The 18,552-nt window shown below is 39.4% G+C and overlaps 1 protein-coding gene across 12 annotated transcripts in view; it reads left to right on the forward strand.

The window, feature by feature from the left end:
• Window positions 1-18,552, forward strand: part of DOCK10 (dedicator of cytokinesis 10) — a 259,148-nt gene that overhangs the window by 209,224 nt on the left and 31,372 nt on the right. For 11 of the 12 annotated variants that reach the window (XM_084780928.1, XM_084780930.1, XM_084780929.1 and 8 more), the window contains exons 29-41: window positions 965-1,048; window positions 2,837-2,933; window positions 4,635-4,679; window positions 8,597-8,772; window positions 8,897-9,013; window positions 10,899-11,010; window positions 11,660-11,781; window positions 11,878-11,992; window positions 12,085-12,151; window positions 12,375-12,422; window positions 13,564-13,665; window positions 15,907-16,031; window positions 16,902-17,014. In XM_084780928.1, coding sequence (XP_084637054.1) covers window positions 965-1,048; window positions 2,837-2,933; window positions 4,635-4,679; window positions 8,597-8,772; window positions 8,897-9,013; window positions 10,899-11,010; window positions 11,660-11,781; window positions 11,878-11,992; window positions 12,085-12,151; window positions 12,375-12,422; window positions 13,564-13,665; window positions 15,907-16,031; window positions 16,902-17,014 — 1,323 coding nt within the window. The remainder of the gene's footprint in view (window positions 1-964; window positions 1,049-2,836; window positions 2,934-4,634; window positions 4,680-8,596; window positions 8,773-8,896; window positions 9,014-10,898; window positions 11,011-11,659; window positions 11,782-11,877; window positions 11,993-12,084; window positions 12,152-12,374; window positions 12,423-13,563; window positions 13,666-15,906; window positions 16,032-16,901; window positions 17,015-18,552) is intronic. The other variant, XM_084780927.1, reaches the window with a different exon arrangement.

Genomic DNA, 18,552 nt, shown 5'->3' on the forward strand with positions numbered 1-18,552 from the left:
CCCAGGGAAGGCAGTGGATCCACTGTTCTATGGTGGCAGGAGGGTGTGACAATTTGTTCACATAACTGACACAAGGAAACAGAAGGAAGGCCAGGGCCGGAAGCTTCAGAGTCCCCCTCCTAATAGCCTACTCCCACTAGTGGAAGCAGTACCTTTGCCGGGTACTGAATGAAAGATGAATTCCATAATCATCAATGTGCCCATTATAAACTTGACCTAAGACCCTCCCAGCTGGATTAAGAGAACCTGACAACAGAATATGCAAGTCACAAACAGGTCCCTAATGGCTGGAGAGATGGCTTAGTGGTTAAGAGTACTGACTGCTCTTCCAGAGGACCAGGGTTCAAATCCCAGCACCCATATGGCAGCTCACACCTGTCTGTAACTCTATGATCTGACATCCTCACATAGTCACAAATGCAGGCGAAACATAAAAATAAGTAAAAAAAAAAAAAAAAAAAAGAAAAGAAAAGAAAAAAGAAATCTCGAGTTCTCCTCTTTTTGTTCTTCAAATGTATGCTTCTCGGGATGAAACACAAAACAGTTCCTTGCTGAAGAAAGCCAAGAAGAAAGAAAAAATTGCTGGCCCATTGTACCACTTCTCATCGCACCCAGAATGCACAGCAGATGGTCTCCCACCCCCACCCCAAGCCACTCTGGGATCACTGTACTAAAAACAATAATAAAATGTAAGCACATAATTAAAACGCAGACAAACCTGAAAGAGAAAGTCTGAGATGGCTCACTGCAAGATTCCAAGCAATATTTTAAACAGCCGATGGGTGCGGGTTTGGAACGTCAGACGTTTATACTGTCTGTGGCATTTTAAGTAGTTGCTACCTGCAGAGGAGTATGTCTACATGCCTTAGAGATTTTTTTTAAACACTTACGTAGCACACTTAGTTAAATATTACTCTAAAATCCCTCAAGGAAAAGATCTGACTTCGGAATTGTATCTTCTCAGCGCTGTTTTACCTTTATGGACCGGGGATTCGTGTTTAAGATGGTGAACAATTACATCAGCATGTTCTCTTCTGGTGACTTCAAGGTAAGGACCAGGGACAAAAGTAATTGTTTGCCAAGTCCAGCGTTGTAACTAAGGAGCTCTCTGTGTGTATCTGCCTGAAACACTGGCCTAGCATCCATTTAGTGAGTCATAAAATAAGGTCTGTACCATCTGGTTTGGAACTTTTCTTTGTTGACTGATTTTCTAGAACTATTTTAATCTTGTTGATTGCTGTGAACATTTAAGCTTTGTATTTTCTCCTAATTTAATTTTATTAGATAATATACAACTAATAACTTATTCATTTACTTTAGCTATCCAAGAGTTACAGTTACAAAATATTTCCTAACAGTCTTCTGGACCTCATTGCACTTTGTTATAATACCCTTTTTATCTCTAATTTTATTAATTTTTATAGTCTCTCCTTTCTTTAGTTAATTTCAATAAGAGTATGTCAATCATTTTTATCTTTTCAAAGATCCAGGTCTTTGTGTTGTTGACTCTTTGTGTTGTTCTTTCAGTTTCTGTTTCGTTAATTTCTTCCCTTTCTTATTTTTATCATCTACTCTTTGAAGTTCTGCATGCTCTTCTTTCTCTGAGACCTTGAGATGCACATTAAGTTATTTGTTAACTTTCTAATTTTTACATAGAGGCATTCATACCTGTAAAACTCTATTCTAGAAATAATATTAGCTGCATCCCAAATGTCTTTTAAATATTTCTTTAAAGAATATTCAGTTGTAGGTGGGTGTCAGTTTGAGAACAGCGTGGTCTGCAAAATGAGTCCAGTACAGCCAAAGCTACACAGAGAAACCCTGTCCCAAAAACAAAAACAAAAACAAAAACAAAAAAGAATATTCAGTTGTGTCCCTATGGTGCATGAAATGAATAATTTCCATTTGAATATAATTGCACTAGACCTACATATTTTTTCTGAAGATCAAGTGGTATATTGCCAGTGAAGAATAATTAATGTGTGTGTATAATTTAATTATACACTTATTCTTGTGCGAAAGGGCACATCAAATACAGTTCTTGTTTGAAATGGCAATTTTCTACATTATTGAATGATGTTGCCAGAAAATAGAGCTCTACTCTGAGGTAAAGGGATATTTTTGTATTTTGTGAGTTGATAGTACCGAATGTAACAGTGACAAGCTAGCTTGCTATTAAGGGATGATTATCCATCAAACATGGGTGAGGATATAAAACTGTTAGGACTGTGCAATCATTCCTCCTGCTGTGATTGCTCTTAAGACCTGAATTATGGTTATCTCACGCCAAGTCTGAACTCTATCGTCACGGTCCGAATCCAGGTGTTATGGAAAAGGTACACCTTTTTCAAATGCAGGGAGGAAAATAGAGCAAAACAACGCTGAGAACTGGTGGCACGTGGGTTGACTCCTCTTCAGATAGTGTGTACCATTGTCTCCTATGACACTGGGCCCCATCTCTTCTCAATCACAGTCTGCTCTATGTTTTGAGTTGGATTTTTGAGAGAGCTCTAATCACATGATGCAAAGGGACTGAACACACAAGAAAAACATTATACCATAAGCTAAAACATGACTCAGGATTTTCTCTCACAGAAGCGGCTCATGGGCTACAGCTGGTCTCCTTTGCTTAGGTGGCCTTGACTGATAAGGAATGTGACTACAGCAAGCACTTCTGAGGAGACAAACTCCTTTAACTCTAATAACTACTTGGTTGTCATACAAAATTAGCTACACCTTCTTTGTAATGGTCAGACTGAAACACACATTGTTTTTGCTTGTTTTAATGAACGTTATCGATGTACAAATCATAGCCGTCTGTTTGCCTCCATTTCAGACTTTATGCCAGTATAAGTTTGATTTTCTCCAAGAAGTTTGTCAACATGAGCACTTTATTCCCTTGTGTCTCCCCATAAGATCTGCCAACATTCCAGGTAACAAGTCCCCACGTCGTCTTAAGTCCCTACAAGGCTGGTAGCTTGCTCCGACTCTGTTCTCCAGCCTCCTTAGCCTTTGTGTCTGAAGATGCAACCTGGGTATCTAAGCCTAATCATCTGATAAGAATCCAAAAGAAGTTACCCCATGTGGCTGATGGCTACAACTTTGTATTTCTCTTCCCCTTTTCATCAAAGAGAAATCCAACAGAATTTTAAACCTTGCTGCTATAAATCAAAGAATTGCCAACTAGAGTCCTACTAGCTCCAAAAGACAGGTTTCCATTGATTTTGATACCTAAAGACGGAGAGGAAAGAGTCATGGGTATAATTTTAATGGACAGTATTAATTTCCATACATAACTAAATCAGTGGTGCAAAGAAACCTGGAAAGTCAGAAGGAAGGAGGGATGGGAGGCATATTATAAACTCTTTTTTATTAATTTATTTATTTACTTTACATCCTGATCATAACCCCATCTCTCCTCACCTCCAATCCCTCCCTACATTATAAACTCTCCGCACTGCTAAGCCAGAGAGTGGAAGAGATTGGGAGCAGAGGTCGGGGTGAAACATATTTCATTTGCTAAATTTGATGTACAGCATTACATTTAAATATTGCACATAAAGTGTTTATTTTGTAAATTTGAAACCTTTATACATATGTGTGTATGTGGTGTGTGTATGTGGTGTGTGTGTGTGTGTGTGTGTGTGTGTGTGTGTGTGTGTGTGTGTGTGGAGAAGAATCACAAGCGAGAATATAAACATCAGAAACTAAGTGAGAATCAAGCTTTAACAAGAATAGTGAGGTTGAGTCAGGGACTTGAAGTGCCTTGCTACCAAGCTGTGAGTAGATGCTCACACTGCCATGTTGATGGTCAAGAAATCATAAAATAAGAAGGCAAAGAACCTTCTCATGCCTATGGCAGCTTGCATTGACATTACAGAAAGAGAGTTATGACAGCAGGCTTAGAAATGTATTTGATTTTCAATTTTAAATATAATCTATATGCACCTCCTCACTCTTTTTCTACTGTGCTGTGCACATTCCATAGCAGAGGAAAAGAGCAGAAATTATAATCCAGACAAAAACATTTTTAGACTTTGAAATTTTTTGGCTTGGGATTTTATTTTGTTTGTACTTAAGTGTAACTCAGTAGTAGAGTCCTTGCCTGGACTGTGTGACACTTAAGGTTTGATCCCCAGCACTGAGTAAGATGATGGGGGGGCAGGGTGGGAAAGCAGGGGCCACAAGAGGAAAGGAGGAAAAGGAGGAGGAGTTCTTTTATTAAGTTCATGCCAGGTTATTCCTGGCTGGATAAGTTGATAAGATATTCAGGAAGGGATCAAACCTTTAGGAAGGGATCAAACCTTTATTTGGACACTTTAATTCCAGTTATTCATTCTCAGTCAACAAAGCAGTAAAAATCCCGATAGTCTGTCATATATTTCATACTGGGCAGGTTTTTGGTACAAAAACCTGGCTCTTAAGTAGGCAGCTAAGAACTGAAATAATTCTGTTCATGACATTTTGAGGGGGCAAACAACTTAAGTTTCCCTAAAATTGGTGATATAATAGCAAATAATTTTCAACGTATTTTAAATTTCTACTATAAATTAAACTAATTAATGGATGTATATATGTGTGGATGCATGTGTATTGATATGTCTGAAGTTACCCTCTGTTCATACTAAATCTAGATCCTGTGACACCTTCAGAATCAATTCAAGAGTTTCACGCCTCAGGTAAATAATATTTCCTATTACCTACATAAGCTCCAGAGCAGTATTATCATGTTGATAAGTACAGTGCCACAAATTCCTATGTGTTAACATATATGCAGCATATCCAAATATTTGTCTGGACTTTTCTCTTTGTAACACATATTTGATATCTTCACTTTAATTCTTTCTAGTTCATTCTTCGGGGGTTGGAAAGCTTTAATTTCCCAAGTCATCTGAATTTTTCCTATGTGCAATAAATAAAGTCCCCAGATATACACACTGGTTCCTTACAATTTGGTCTGTATGACTTAGACAAAACATTACGCTTTTTTTAATGTGAATTACAGACATTTTAATGAGAACCAAAGGCAGTCACTGCCCCCTTCCCTGGTATTTTGAAAACCCCCAAATCATTTAAAATGGAATCAAAACATTACTCTTAATGAACAATAACGTAGTATCTAACACTTCCATGCTACATAGTTGGCCTTGTAATATATCATCCTACCACTGAGAGTTTTTACCCTGTGAGGAAAATGCCTCATTTCTCACATCTCCCCAGTCACTTGAAACTGCTTTTCTAGTCTACTTCCATGAGCTCAACTTGTAACTTCCACCCTTGAGATTCTTCAGTACCTGTATTGCGTTTTCACTTCCCAGAGTTCCCTCTATTTGCAAATAAAACCAGAACATTGCCCTCCCCCACTTCATACCTCTGGGATAAAAATCCTAGCAAATATGGGGTTACTGGTGTTTCTTTAAAATGATGATTTTATGTAAAAGTCTAAATGGCACATGCTGACAAGATGATTGGAGAAAAGAGGTCCACTGTACAGTCTTGGTAGGAATATAAGTTAATAAAGCCATGAGTGAAAACAGCTTAGAGACCTCAAAAAAGCAAAAGATAAGGGGGGTTATATAGATGATAAATAGACAGACAGATAGATAAAAAGATGATGGATAAATAGATAGATGATAGATAGATAGATAGATAGATAGATAGATAGATAGATAGATAAAAAGATGACAGATAATAGATAAAATATGATGGATAGATAGATGGAGAGAGAGAGAGAGAGAGAGAGAGAGAGAGAGAGAGAGAGATAAAAAGATGATTGATAGATGGATAAAAAGATAGATAGATCATAGATAGATAATAGATAAAAACATGATAGAGAGATACATAGATAGACAGATAGATGATACATAGATACAAAAGAGTAAAAGCCAAGCTACTATTGATCCAGCAACCCCCCCTACTGTGTAAATAAGCACAGATGTGATTGTCATGTCCTTGATGAAGCACATGGCCACTAAAGCACCATTCATAGGAGACAGGAAATGGAAACAGCGTAGCGCCCCAACTGCAACTGCTAATGAACAAGATGCAGATTGCAATGTGGATGCTATTTGCCCATTAAAAGTGAGACCTTGTCATTTGTGGCACTGAATCTCATCCTGGGGAGTTAAATGAGTCAGAAATAAGGACAAGTTACACTTGCTCTCATTTATATAAGATTCTAAAACATAGGCCCCCTAGAACTAGAGAGATGGCTCAGAGGTTAAGGGCACTGACTGCTCTTCCAAATGTCCTGAGTTCAATTCCCAGCAACCACAGGGTGGCTCACAACCATCTATAATGTGATCGGATGCTCTCTTCTGACCTGCAGGTATACATGCAGGCAGAGCACTGTACACATAATAATAAATAAAGAAGTCTTTTTTGAAAATGGGCCCTGGAAGTTGAGAGTACAGTTGTGGCTCTGAGAGGCTCAGGAAGAACGTGAGGGAGGGATGGAGAAAGACTGACCAACACATAACCAGTTCCAGTTGACTAGAAGCTAGAAATTCTGGTTGCTATTGCACAGTAGAGTAACTCTGCGTATCAGTAATGTACTATACATTTCAAAAAGCTAGAAGAGAGGACTTTGAATGTCCTCATGATGGAAGAATAATATATACTTGGGAAATAAATACACTTAGCTGATTTAAATGTTCTGCAACACACACAAACACACAACATTACATGCCTTGTTCATATGAAGAAATATGTTTTTTGTGTATTGGTTAAGAAGAAAAAATGTTCTGATTTCAATTTTTTTGGACATATATCCTCAAGTTGCACTACTGGATGGTGCAGTAGTTATGTCTTTACTTATATGAGGAATCCCCATTCTGATTTTCCATATTCGCTGTACCACTGGGGCAGGGTGTTGGGTTCCTGCTTCTCCACTCCATCCCTATCACGCGTTATCATTTGATGGCTGACAGCACTCTGACGAGAACGAGCTGATAGCGCATTGTGACTATGATTTGCCCTTTCCTGGTTATCAGTGGTATTAAACACATTTTCCATCCTCTTGTTGGGAACTGTAATGTTTTCCTTAGAGAACTGATTGCCCAAGTTCTCTACTCATTTTTTAATCTGATGATTTGGGTTTGGAGTGGTATCTTATTTTGCCATTAACTTGTGTAGATTATTTATGCCTTACCATTTTTTAAGATGGATTTTTTTTAAGTGTTAAGACTGTTTGCCTGCATGTATTTATGTGCAACACCTGGGTGTTTGGGGTCTGCAGAGGCTAGAAGAAAGCACTGGATCCCCTGGAACTGGAGTTCCAGGTGGTTGTGAGCCACTGTCTGCTGAAACTGAGCCAAGGTTGTCTGCAAATAGGAGCAGGTGCTTTTAGCCGCTGAGCCATCTCTCCAGCCCCTCTGTGTTTTAAATACAAGCTCCTATAGGATATGTGGTTTGCACATAGTTTCTTGCAGTCTCTAGATTGACTCCTCCTCCTCCATTTTCTTCCTCCTTCCCCCACCCCCTCCTCGTTCTACTCCTCTTCCTCCTCTCTTCTTCCTCCTCCTCTTCCACTCTTCTTCCTCCTCCCCCTTCTCTCTTCTTCCTCCTCCTCCTCCTTCTTGGTTACCTTTGCTGTCTAGAAACACTTTCTAGTTTTATGTATATAGTTTTAGTTGTATATTTTTGGCTTTTGTCACCAGGATTTGTGAGGTCGTATTCATAAAGGCATTAAACATACTCACATGAAGAAGTTTTCCCAATGATGTCTTGGGTGCTAGCCCACTAGTATGAGGAATTACACTGGGTGGGGAGTGGGACATGATGCACAACTCCAAGTTAGTCTAATTATTACACAGTAATTAACAAAATGGTTCAGATTTGACAGTCCTACAGGCTTTTCCCCTTCCTTTCTCCTTCATTTTCTTCAACCAGCCAGTCCTGGTGTCCCTGCTGCTGCAGTTCCTATGACCCTAGGCCAAACACCATCTCTTTTGTGCCCTCTACTTTTGAGTTGCATACATCCCCACTTTCTAATTAATCTAAATCCAAATTCTATCTTAATAAGTCTGTAAATCACAGGTGCAATCAGGGCATTGATCTCAGTGTCCTTTAGTGTCCTAGCCTTTCCAACAGAACTTGAGTGAGAGGGACCCAAGTGCTAGGAACGGAATGTGTTCTTACGTTTTGCCACCATCTACTCCCAATATCTCAAGCCTCGATTCCTTGATCACTGTATTTACTCATCCCTCACATCCCACATACCTGTCTGCATTTCAGAACTAAGTGCCATTGAACATAAGCCTTATCCCTCTCCCAACATCCTCCCCTGGCTCCATTGCCTCCATTTACCCCAAACAAACCATCAGCCACCCCCAAGGTCTCGCTCAGTGTAGCCGTCTTTTCCTGGAACCTTTCTCAATGGCTACTGACGTGCTGTGTTAGTACTTATTTATGCTTGTGTTTATGTAAGCAAACATTTTCCCTTCTGAGGAGACACTCCCAAGGTCGCAGTGGGCCAGGCTGTATTATGGAATCCCTCCTGCTTAGGGGCAGAGGTTTTAAGTAGCTGTCTGATTTGCCTTTTGTAATCGCAAAGTGGTTATTCAGTTTTCAATAACATAATCTCTTCCTCCCAAAGATATGCCTGAATACTCCGTCACAAATGAATTCTGCCGCAAACACTTCTTAATCGGAATTCTGCTCCGAGAAGTTGGCTTTGCCCTGCAGGAGGACCAAGATATCAGACACTTAGCTTTAGCTGTCCTAAAAAATCTAATGGCTAAGCATTCTTTCGATGACCGGTACAGAGAGCCCGTAAGTAGCCTTTCTTTCTCCCTCCCCCAAACGCCATTTAATGGCTCGCTGCATTAAATAAATATAAAACCCTTGAGTCTATTGATTTTCATGTGAGTTGTTTCTCTTGTCTGCATCTACCTAGAGGAAGCAGGCACAGATAGCAAGCCTGTACATGCCCCTGTACGGCATGCTGCTGGACAATATGCCCAGAATCTACCTGAAGGACCTGTATCCTTTCACTGTGAACACATCCAATCAGGTATGTTTGCACAGCTCTCCAAATGTCTATTGCCTTAAGGCATTTCTCATTTATATTTATGTGCAGGGTAGCCATTTCTTCCTACTTATAATCAAGCTAGGGTTAAGCCACTCTTCCTATCAAGTGTTCAATAGATACCATTTGTCCCTAATGGTTGCTTGCAGCAGCATCTACCTGGCCTGACTGTCTGTCTGTCTCTGTCTGTCTGTCTCTGTCTCTGTCTCTGTCTCTGTCTCTGTCTCTGTCTCTGTCTCTGTCTCTCTCTCTCTCTCTCTCTCTCTCTCTCTCTCTCTCTCTCTCTCTCCCTTCAGGACTGTTTTTTTTTCCTTTATTTTCTGCATCACCATCTAAGTCTTCTCAGCTGTTGCAGCTTGTATAATCTCTTCATGGCCTTTTTTGAGTCTACATCACTCACCTATTACCCCCCCCCTTCATTTCTCAACCCCACGGGAGCTAAGTGTCTCACATAGTCAAAGGCCTGATGTGTCCCATTGTGAGTATTCTCCACTCAGCCAGCATGGTGACAACATGAAAGTCTATTTCAGGGACCCAGAGATGACTTAGGTGGCAAAATGCTTGCATGAAAGTATGAGGACCTGACTTTGATCCCCAGCACCTCCATAAAAGGCTCAAATCTGTGGCATGAATCTATAATCTCAGCACGGAGAGGGTAGAGACAGAAAATTCCCTAGGGCTCACTGGCCAGGCACTCTAGCCAAACTCTGCCATGTTCCAGGTCCATTGAGAGACCTTGTCTCACTAAAACAAGATAGGAAGTGATTGAAGAAGACACCTGGTACTGACTTCCAGCTTCCACATACACATGTCCTGTACACACACATAGGTGAACATGGGAGCAGAACACATACACAAAAATAAAATGAGGAGAGAGGAAAAACACACTCTAAATCTAGTAGTAGTCTAAGATAGACCCTTCTAAACATTAAGGTTACACTTTCAGAAATGTTTTTGTATGGGAAACTTCGATCAAAGCCCAGCAGAGTCATGTAACATGTATGTACCCTTTAGAATATTATCCAGACCTCTAGACTTCTGTTTTCATGTTTGTAAACTGGGGTGAAGCTCTTAACATAACAGGATCCTGAATATCAAGTTGTGTAACAGAAAACATTTGCCACAATGCTAAGAACATATGGATCTAAAACCTAGTTCCTGGTGATATTAATGTACACAATATGATGATAATTATATCTATAGTTTAATACATTACTATATCAGTAATTGTTCTAGTCCACATCTAAAATATTATCTCTGCTAAATCATTAAAAAAAATCCCAGAAGAGGGAGCAGAAAGAATTTTTAGCCAAACGTTAGGGAAGAAGACTGTGACATGGCTTTTAAACTCAGGAACTCAGAGCGGCTATGATTTCCTCATAAGGCCCTGCGTAAGACTGGGCTAGTATGGGGAGGGGATCATGGGACCCACACACATACACACCCTGGGGAGCTAATGACAGTGGAGGCTGATGGAGAAAAGAAATCCTTTGTCTCCAATGATGCAGCCACCTCGGAGTTACTCACGCTCCAGTGGATAGCCCACGCCTGCTCAAGTAGCCTCTTTCAAATCCAGTGAGTCACGGTGCAGAAACAAAAACAAAAGACATAAAAGTGTGGTGAGGACTTAGTGGGAAGAAGGAAATTGTAAAAGAATAAAAACTTTAAAATGTTGCATAAGGAAATCAAGCTGTGAACAAGACTTCGCTTTTGACAATAGTCATTTTCACTGCCAACTTCGGTGGAATGTCTTTGCTAGGATACAAAGTGTCACATTGAATACCTAAATTCACAGAGTTATAAAAGGCATAATGGTCTACCATTCTGAAACAACCTAATTCCCATTGTCTCTTCCCCTCGTTGAATGCAGGGATCTAGAGATGACCTCAGCACCAATGGAGGATTTCAAACCCAAACGTCCATGAAACATGCAACTTCTGTGGATACATCATTTTCCAAAGATGTCTTAAATTCCATAGCAGGTAGTCAAGAGCTGCTAAGAGCATTCATGGTTAACACTCATGATGTTTACATTGTATATCACATGCTTTCTATTCAGAATTCAAATGCATCATATACCTGACAAAGTAGACCCCTCTATATAACTAGAGCTGTTAACATATTTCTTTGAGTGTCATCCAGTGACTTCCACTCTACTTGGCTTAAAGGGCTGTCTACTCAGATGTTATCAAATTACTTTATTCTACAGTCTTTAGCTTTTTGTTATGCACAGCCTTTTAAAATATAATAGCTCTTCAGCTTCAAGGATTATATTAAGAACTATTTTCAAAAATGTCATTTTTATTTCTCATAAACTGTCAAGTTAAACACTCCTTCCTCCAAATCATCTTCTGTTAAAATAAGAGTTATCTTTGTCTATTTTTTTAATGGCATTTTTAGAGATCCAAAGAACAAACGTTATATCCACCTAAAATGGTTTAAGTGTTTCTAGATCCACCATGGCCACTGTTGGGATGCTTTAAGTGTAGCACAGTTTCTGTGCGACTCCCAGGTTATATTTCATAATGCTGTGTCCACCTCAGCAATGTGCAGCTCTGTTTCATCATCTGTGCTGTTGTTTGTGCTCATCCATCTCATCACCATACCGTGTGCTGTGGCTTATGTTTGCAGCATTTTCATCAATAGCTATTTCTACAGTGAACCACGCAGACTCCAGAGCCTCCTTAGCGAGCCTCGACTCCAACCCAAGCACCACGGAGAAGAGCAGTGAGAAGACAGACAACTGTGAAAAGGTGCAGCGCCCCTCCCTGCCCCCAACACCAGGCAGCGTAGTTTCAAGCCTCGACACCCCGAGTCTTATGCATCCCTATTGGTCCTTTGTTTCCCAGATCCCAAGGCCCTTATCTTTGATTGGGTCAACCCTCCGCTTTGACAAATTAGATCAAGCAGAAACCAGGAGTCTTCTTATGTGTTTTCTTCATATTATGAAGACCATTTCGGATGGTAAGCGGAATGTTTTCAAGTCCATTTAAAGGGAGAGAAAGAAAGAAAACTACATCTCTAAGAGCCTCTTGCCGCACTGTGTTTCTTTCTAGAGACTCTGATTGCCTACTGGCAGAGAGCACCCAGTCCAGAGGTGTCAGACTTCTTCAGCATCTTGGAGTAAGTTTCAGGTTGATCCAATAACTTATTTTCTGGAGCTTTCAAAATAGCTCAGTATACCACTCTTCATCCAAAGAAGCCTTAATGGTAAATAAATATCAAGAATAATACATGAAATATGTAAAGAAAATATATTATTTTTCTTTCCATATATTTAGATGAATTCTTATGTATAAATCAAAGAATGTGAATAATTACAATGTGATTTTTTTCCTCTTTGTAGTGTTTGTCTTCAAAATTTTAGATACCTGGGAAAACGCAATATAATAAGGTAATTGTCTTAAATTCTAGTAGACTAATACAGTCTTTTTTTTTTAAATCATGGAGTTTTGAATATGGCTCAGTGTGTGAAATACCAGCCATGCAAGAGTGAAGGCCTTACTTTGCATCCTCAGAACCCACATAAAGCCAGACACCAGAAAGGCTCTAGGAACCCAGTGCTGCTGTAGAGTTCTCTTCCCACTGGAAGCTCCCACGTCAGGTAGTCTGACATTCACAGGGAAAACAAGAAACTCTGTCAGTCTCAACAAGACAGAAAGTGAGAACTAACAACCAAGGTTGTCCTCTGGTTTTCAGAAGAACCAGTCATCACACACACACACACACACACACACACACACACACACACACTCAGAGAGAGAGAGAGAGATAGACAGAGACAGAGACAGAGGCAGAGACAGAGACAGAGAGGGAGGGAGGGAAGGAGAGAGACAGAAATACAGATGGAGAAGAAAGAGAATTCATTATTTAGAATGTAGATAGATAGATAGATAGATAGATAGATAGATAGATAGATGATAGATGATAAATAGATATATTGGTAGATTGATAAGAGTGAAATACATCTATTTAAAAACATGCTTCCAGTAAGCTAAAACCAAATCTTAGTCTAGGATTACTAAATGCTGGCATCATTTGTCACAAAGACAAAAACATCCAAATCCCTATAATTTCCTATTCCTAGAAGAAACTGAAATGTTGATTTTATTTTCATTTTTTGATGTATGTAGTGTTGGTGTATATGTATTTGCATGTGGTTGAGTGCAATCAAAGGTTGACACTAAATGTCTTCCTCACTCTCCACCAAAAATACTGAGTAGATATCTTCACTTGAGGCCGGAGTTTACCAATATGGTTATCCTAGCCAGCCATCTTGCCCAGTGGATCCTGATTCACTGAGATTACAGGCCGGCCTCCATCAATATCGATGCTAGAGCTCAGAATCCACGTCCTTGTGCTTTCTTTCATAGCAAGCACTTAACCAACAGAGCCCATCTCCCTGCCCCTTACTTTTCATTAATTCACAGACTATGAAACATCTCCTTGTTCGGTAATAGCTTGTCACTTGTCATTCTGTTTTTATGTATAAATTATAAATGCAGAGGTGTGATTTAAACTTGTGTCCCTTGCAGAAAAATTGCTGCAGCATTTAAATTTGTGCAGTCAACCCAGAACAACGGAACTCTGAAAGGATCCAATCCTTCATGCCAGACCTCAGGCCTCTTGTCACAATGGTAATACCACCTTTGCTTGGCATTTAAAATTATATATGTGTTGTTTGTATGTGAACATCCATGTGGGGGGGGGATGGATATGTTCTGTCATGTACATATGTCAAAATGAATGCAGTTTTAAGCAGCTTATGTATGTTTATCTGAAGAAACTCCTTAGCTACTTTCCGACCTGCCTCACTGACTTAAAAATCAAAACCTAAGGACTATGCTTTAGTTATGTTCCTTTAAAGCACAATGCCTTGAATGGAAAAACATTCATGGCCATTTCGATTTAGCTAAAACCAAAAGTGCATAGAATTCTCATAAGATGCTCCCCTTCCATCTTAGCAATATAGGAAAAGAAAAAAACCAACCCTGGTACTGTGACTCCCAGTTCTGCTGAATTCTTGGTGCTCTTGAAGTTCGTGCTTGAAGTTTAAAGGGTCGGAAGCCACAAGGAAGCCCGGGAACTCACGAGTACCATTAGATTATCTAATTACTAGAAAAGCTCCAACTTTGCAGCCCCTGCTCACCCCCTCATTAGCCTGCCCGGTCAGAGCCACACACCCTGAAATTCTGCCTCCAAGATTCTCTGGTCTGACAAATCAATATTGTTTCCCTAAACTTTCCTGACTTTGATTTATTCTTCTTAGGCACATCCTAAGGATATGTGATGTGTATATTTTAGAAAAGAGCTTCAGGAAGAAATAGGAAAATGTATATAGTCAGTAAATAACAAAATAAATTTTGCTCCCGTCCACGGGGACCTGTAGAAATTGGCCTCCAGTGAGAAAGTAAATTTAAAAGATGTAATCATGGGTTTGCTTTTCAAACTGTAATATAGGAAAACACAATAAAAAATTGCTTCACATGTTTCATAGCAATTATAACACACCTAAGGTCACCACAGTCCATCATGCATGATGGACAGATCTTACGGCTCCTCCTTAGAGACTGGACAGGGCCTACCAGTACTGGCTCTCATCTCCTGGAAACCAGGGCTTTCCCCCACTTCCAGACTCTGCCATAGGCTCAAAACCTGGGAGATAAATTCAATCCCCCAAAGTCCCACCATGCATCCCAGAACTCATGACTCCCTCTAGATGCAGGCAGGATCCAGACTTCCTAGGTTACAGAAAGCCTCAGTTGGCTCTGCTGGGATTCAACCAGGACAGATCCTTGAATACTTAGCCTAGAATACTGCAACAGTGACAAAAGCCAGTGTTCCTTCTGACTCGCAAAGGCATCTCTCACTGGCAACCTTGGTCACAAAGGTGTTGCTTATGGGTTATTTACATGACAGAGAATCTCCCACCATCAGGGTGCTCTCTGGACAAATGAAAATTGTGCTGAACAGGAAGCATTCCAAACTCCACAAAGACAGTGGCTAGTTTCCCCTAGGTGGATGTTACAGAGTACCAAAGGAGACACACTAAGGTCATTGTCATTGCTGTACTAGGTGAGCGGTTAGAAGCACGAGGACCTTCTGGTGCTGCTTCCCTGACACTGGGAGATGCATGGCCCAAACAGATCATGAATCAAGGGAACTCCCAGATGAAAAAAACAGATGCGGAAAAGCATTACTTTGCTTTCTTCAGTTCAGCTTGTATAGTTTGCTTCAAAAACAAACAAACAAGGGGATGTGTCTGCATTATATTTTTAATACCTTCTTGCCTAGCCAGATAATATTCTTTCATTTTTGTGAAGTCTCTGAAGTAATAATGAACTACAGTTTTATTTTGAGTGCCTTTCAGTGTTTTGTTTTGGTTTGGTTTGTTTGTTTGTTTGTGTAAGATTTACATGTCTGTAGCTATAGCTTCATTTACAAAATGGACAATATTTACTTGCTTAAAATCAATGGATTAGGCCAGAAAACAGTTTGAGATCCTGTTTACCTAAAAATTATGTGACCCTATGGTCACATACAATGAAGTTAGTGGCAACTAGGACAGACAAGACTTATAGATGACTGAATCTATATAACAAGGTTCTGGGCAATCAAAATAAAAAAAGAAGAAAATCAAAATATGATTTTTAAAAATATCCACTGTGTCTTTGTCTCATTATATCTCTTTCTGAATATTATTTTGGATTAAATAAATTTCCTCGAATGTATTTAATGATCTCCTCCATTGTGCTGCTCATAATCAATATTGTCAGTAAAAAGCTTCTTTGCAGATATTTTGTGTGCACACTATTTGGATGAATACTGGTTACGGCATTGCTGGGGAGCATCAACCACATTTCTCATCTCTGTTCCAGGATGCACACCACTTCTGGTCACGAAGGACATAAACAGCACAGATCTCAGACTTTACCTATAATTCGAGGCAAAAATGCACTTTCCAACCCCAAACTTTTACAGATGTTGGACAATACCATGAACAGTAAGTAAAACCAGAAGCAGTTCCCTCAGCGTGTATGCAGGACAGGAAGTGCATTGTGTGAGGGGTAAGAGGAATGTAGTCATACTGGTGAGGCCACCGTTCTAAAGTCTGCTGTAGGCCTGAAGATATTTCTTCAAAGAAAGAATCACCAGGGAGTTGCCAAAAAGAAAATTGAAAACTGCCCTCACAGGGAAGAAAGGGGCAACAAAACAGTGTAATGTGCTTAGGGTAGCTTGTCTATGCACTTTTGGTATTTTGAGATTTATAGGGCTCCCCCCCCCTCTTTCTCTCAACTAGGTAATTTGGTAACTCTAGGGGAAGCAGGTAAAAATGCCCATGTCTCCAAAGCAGTAACCATGACATCATGACTCCAGAGATACGCAAAGTCCAGGTGGACAATAAGATAAAAAAAATAGAACCTTGTGTTGTGACATATGGAAATTATGAGCATGTAACCACAGTTACTTGTTTAAATCTATATTGCCTTAATCTCTAAATAGACTATGTCCTTCCAAGGAGTCTGTTTGTGTAGACTGTCCACTGAGACCATACATTTAGTCTATTAGCCCAGAAGCAGGAACCTTAAACAGGCTGATTACAGAAGAAATGTGATTCTGTTGATGGCAGAGTTAAAGAAAAAGAGTTTTAAAAAATAATGGAAATCCTACAGCTGATGTACACCAAGGACACACATGTCTAAACTCTACCCAGTGTTCTTATTAACTGAGGCAATAAATGAAGTTGATGAAATAAAAGTACTTTGATTTTATAAATAAAATATCAATAAACACTGTAATAGAAGGACATGTTTTACTGGCCTTGGAGAACTGTCTCATGTGTTTATGCACTGTTCTGTTTTGTATTTCGTAGGCAACTCCAATGAGATAGACATTGTCCACCATGTAGACACAGAAGCCAACATCGCCACAGAGGTTTGCCTCACTATTCTAGACCTGCTGTCTCTCTTCACTCAAGTCCACCAGGTGAATATGGTCATAATGTTGTCTGCACGATGATAACTTGGGAGGTGGGAAAAGCCTTGAGAAGTCTAGAACACTTTTTAAAAGATGATTTATGAAATCAGTTAACCTCAGGTAAATCAACTTACACACCATAGGGAAGCACGTTAAAAATAAGATTTCTGGATGTTGCCAGAAGTTGACTAAACCCACTCAGGTGTTGCACTGCTGTCATTTTTATCTTTTTCCTAATTCCTCTTGCTGTGCTGTCAGGAATCTGACAGAGTGAGAATGAGACTCCACAATTTTTAGATAAAATATATATTCTTATCATAATTAGTCATGTGATTTTTAATGACAGAAGCAAATGTTGAGAAGAGCATCACTGAATGATTTTGTCATTATATGAGTATTATGTTTTCTTCATACAAGATGGTTAATCAATCACTATGCAATACAATATTACTGATCCATCATATGCATAGTTCATTATTAACTACAATGTGTTATCTGCGTAAGAGTACTAATATGTGACATAATTATGTTACTTCTTCAGTTTGGGTGCCAAGCCTTCACACATGTGCCTTTGGAGGACATTGGAGACTCCATTTTTTTTTCCTAGACAAAATTTCTTTGTGTAGCCGAAGCTGTCCTGGAATCATTTTGTAGACCTCACAGAGATCTGCCTGCCTCTTTCTCTCAGCGTGCTGGGATTGCAGGCATGTGTCATAATGCCTGATTTGAGACTCCTTATTTTTTAATGGAAAAGCTAAATACAAACAGTGCTGCATATTAAATGATAAATAAATTTTTGGAAAAAGGCTAATGCCAAGAATCTTTTATTTGCTACATATTCAGCATTGATGAGGTGCCATTATGATATGATTAATAAAATGTCTAGTGCTAGCTACACGATGTTTTGACAAATATTTAGAGAAACTAGAATTCTCATTCATTGAGCTAAGAATCCAAGTGTGAAAAGGCAGTTTGGAAAACATTATGGTGGCTTCTTTAAACACTGACTACGGAGCTGGAGAGACAACCTAATGGTTGAGCATTGAGTACAGTTCCCAGCATCCACACTGGAACACTCATAACTGCTTGTAATACCAGTTCCAGGGAATCGCATGCCATCTTCTTTCATACATACATACATACATACATACATACATACATACATCTTCACATACATGGCACACACATACACACATGTCCATGCACACACATATATACATAAATAAAAACAAATATTTTAAATGCTAATTATATACTTATCATATGACCAATCATGGACAAGTGAAAGCACCTCCCCATACATAAAGCTTTGCACACCAACAAGCATAGCATGTTTATTTTAAATAACAAAAAAAAAACTAGAAACAATCTGAAGTATGCATCAACAGGTGAATGTACAGGCTACACCATACATGAAGCTTCAGAAGACAAACCAGTGATGTTGGTTCCCTTAGAAAATCTCATCTAGTAGAAACAACAGATCAGAGACTGATTGGACCTGTGGAGATTAGATAGGAATACAAGATTACAAAAATATATATGAAAAC

Source organism: Acomys minous, assembly GCF_964271855.1.
Source record: "Acomys minous genome assembly, chromosome: 4".
Classification (NCBI taxonomy): Eukaryota; Metazoa; Chordata; class Mammalia; order Rodentia; family Muridae; genus Acomys; species Acomys minous.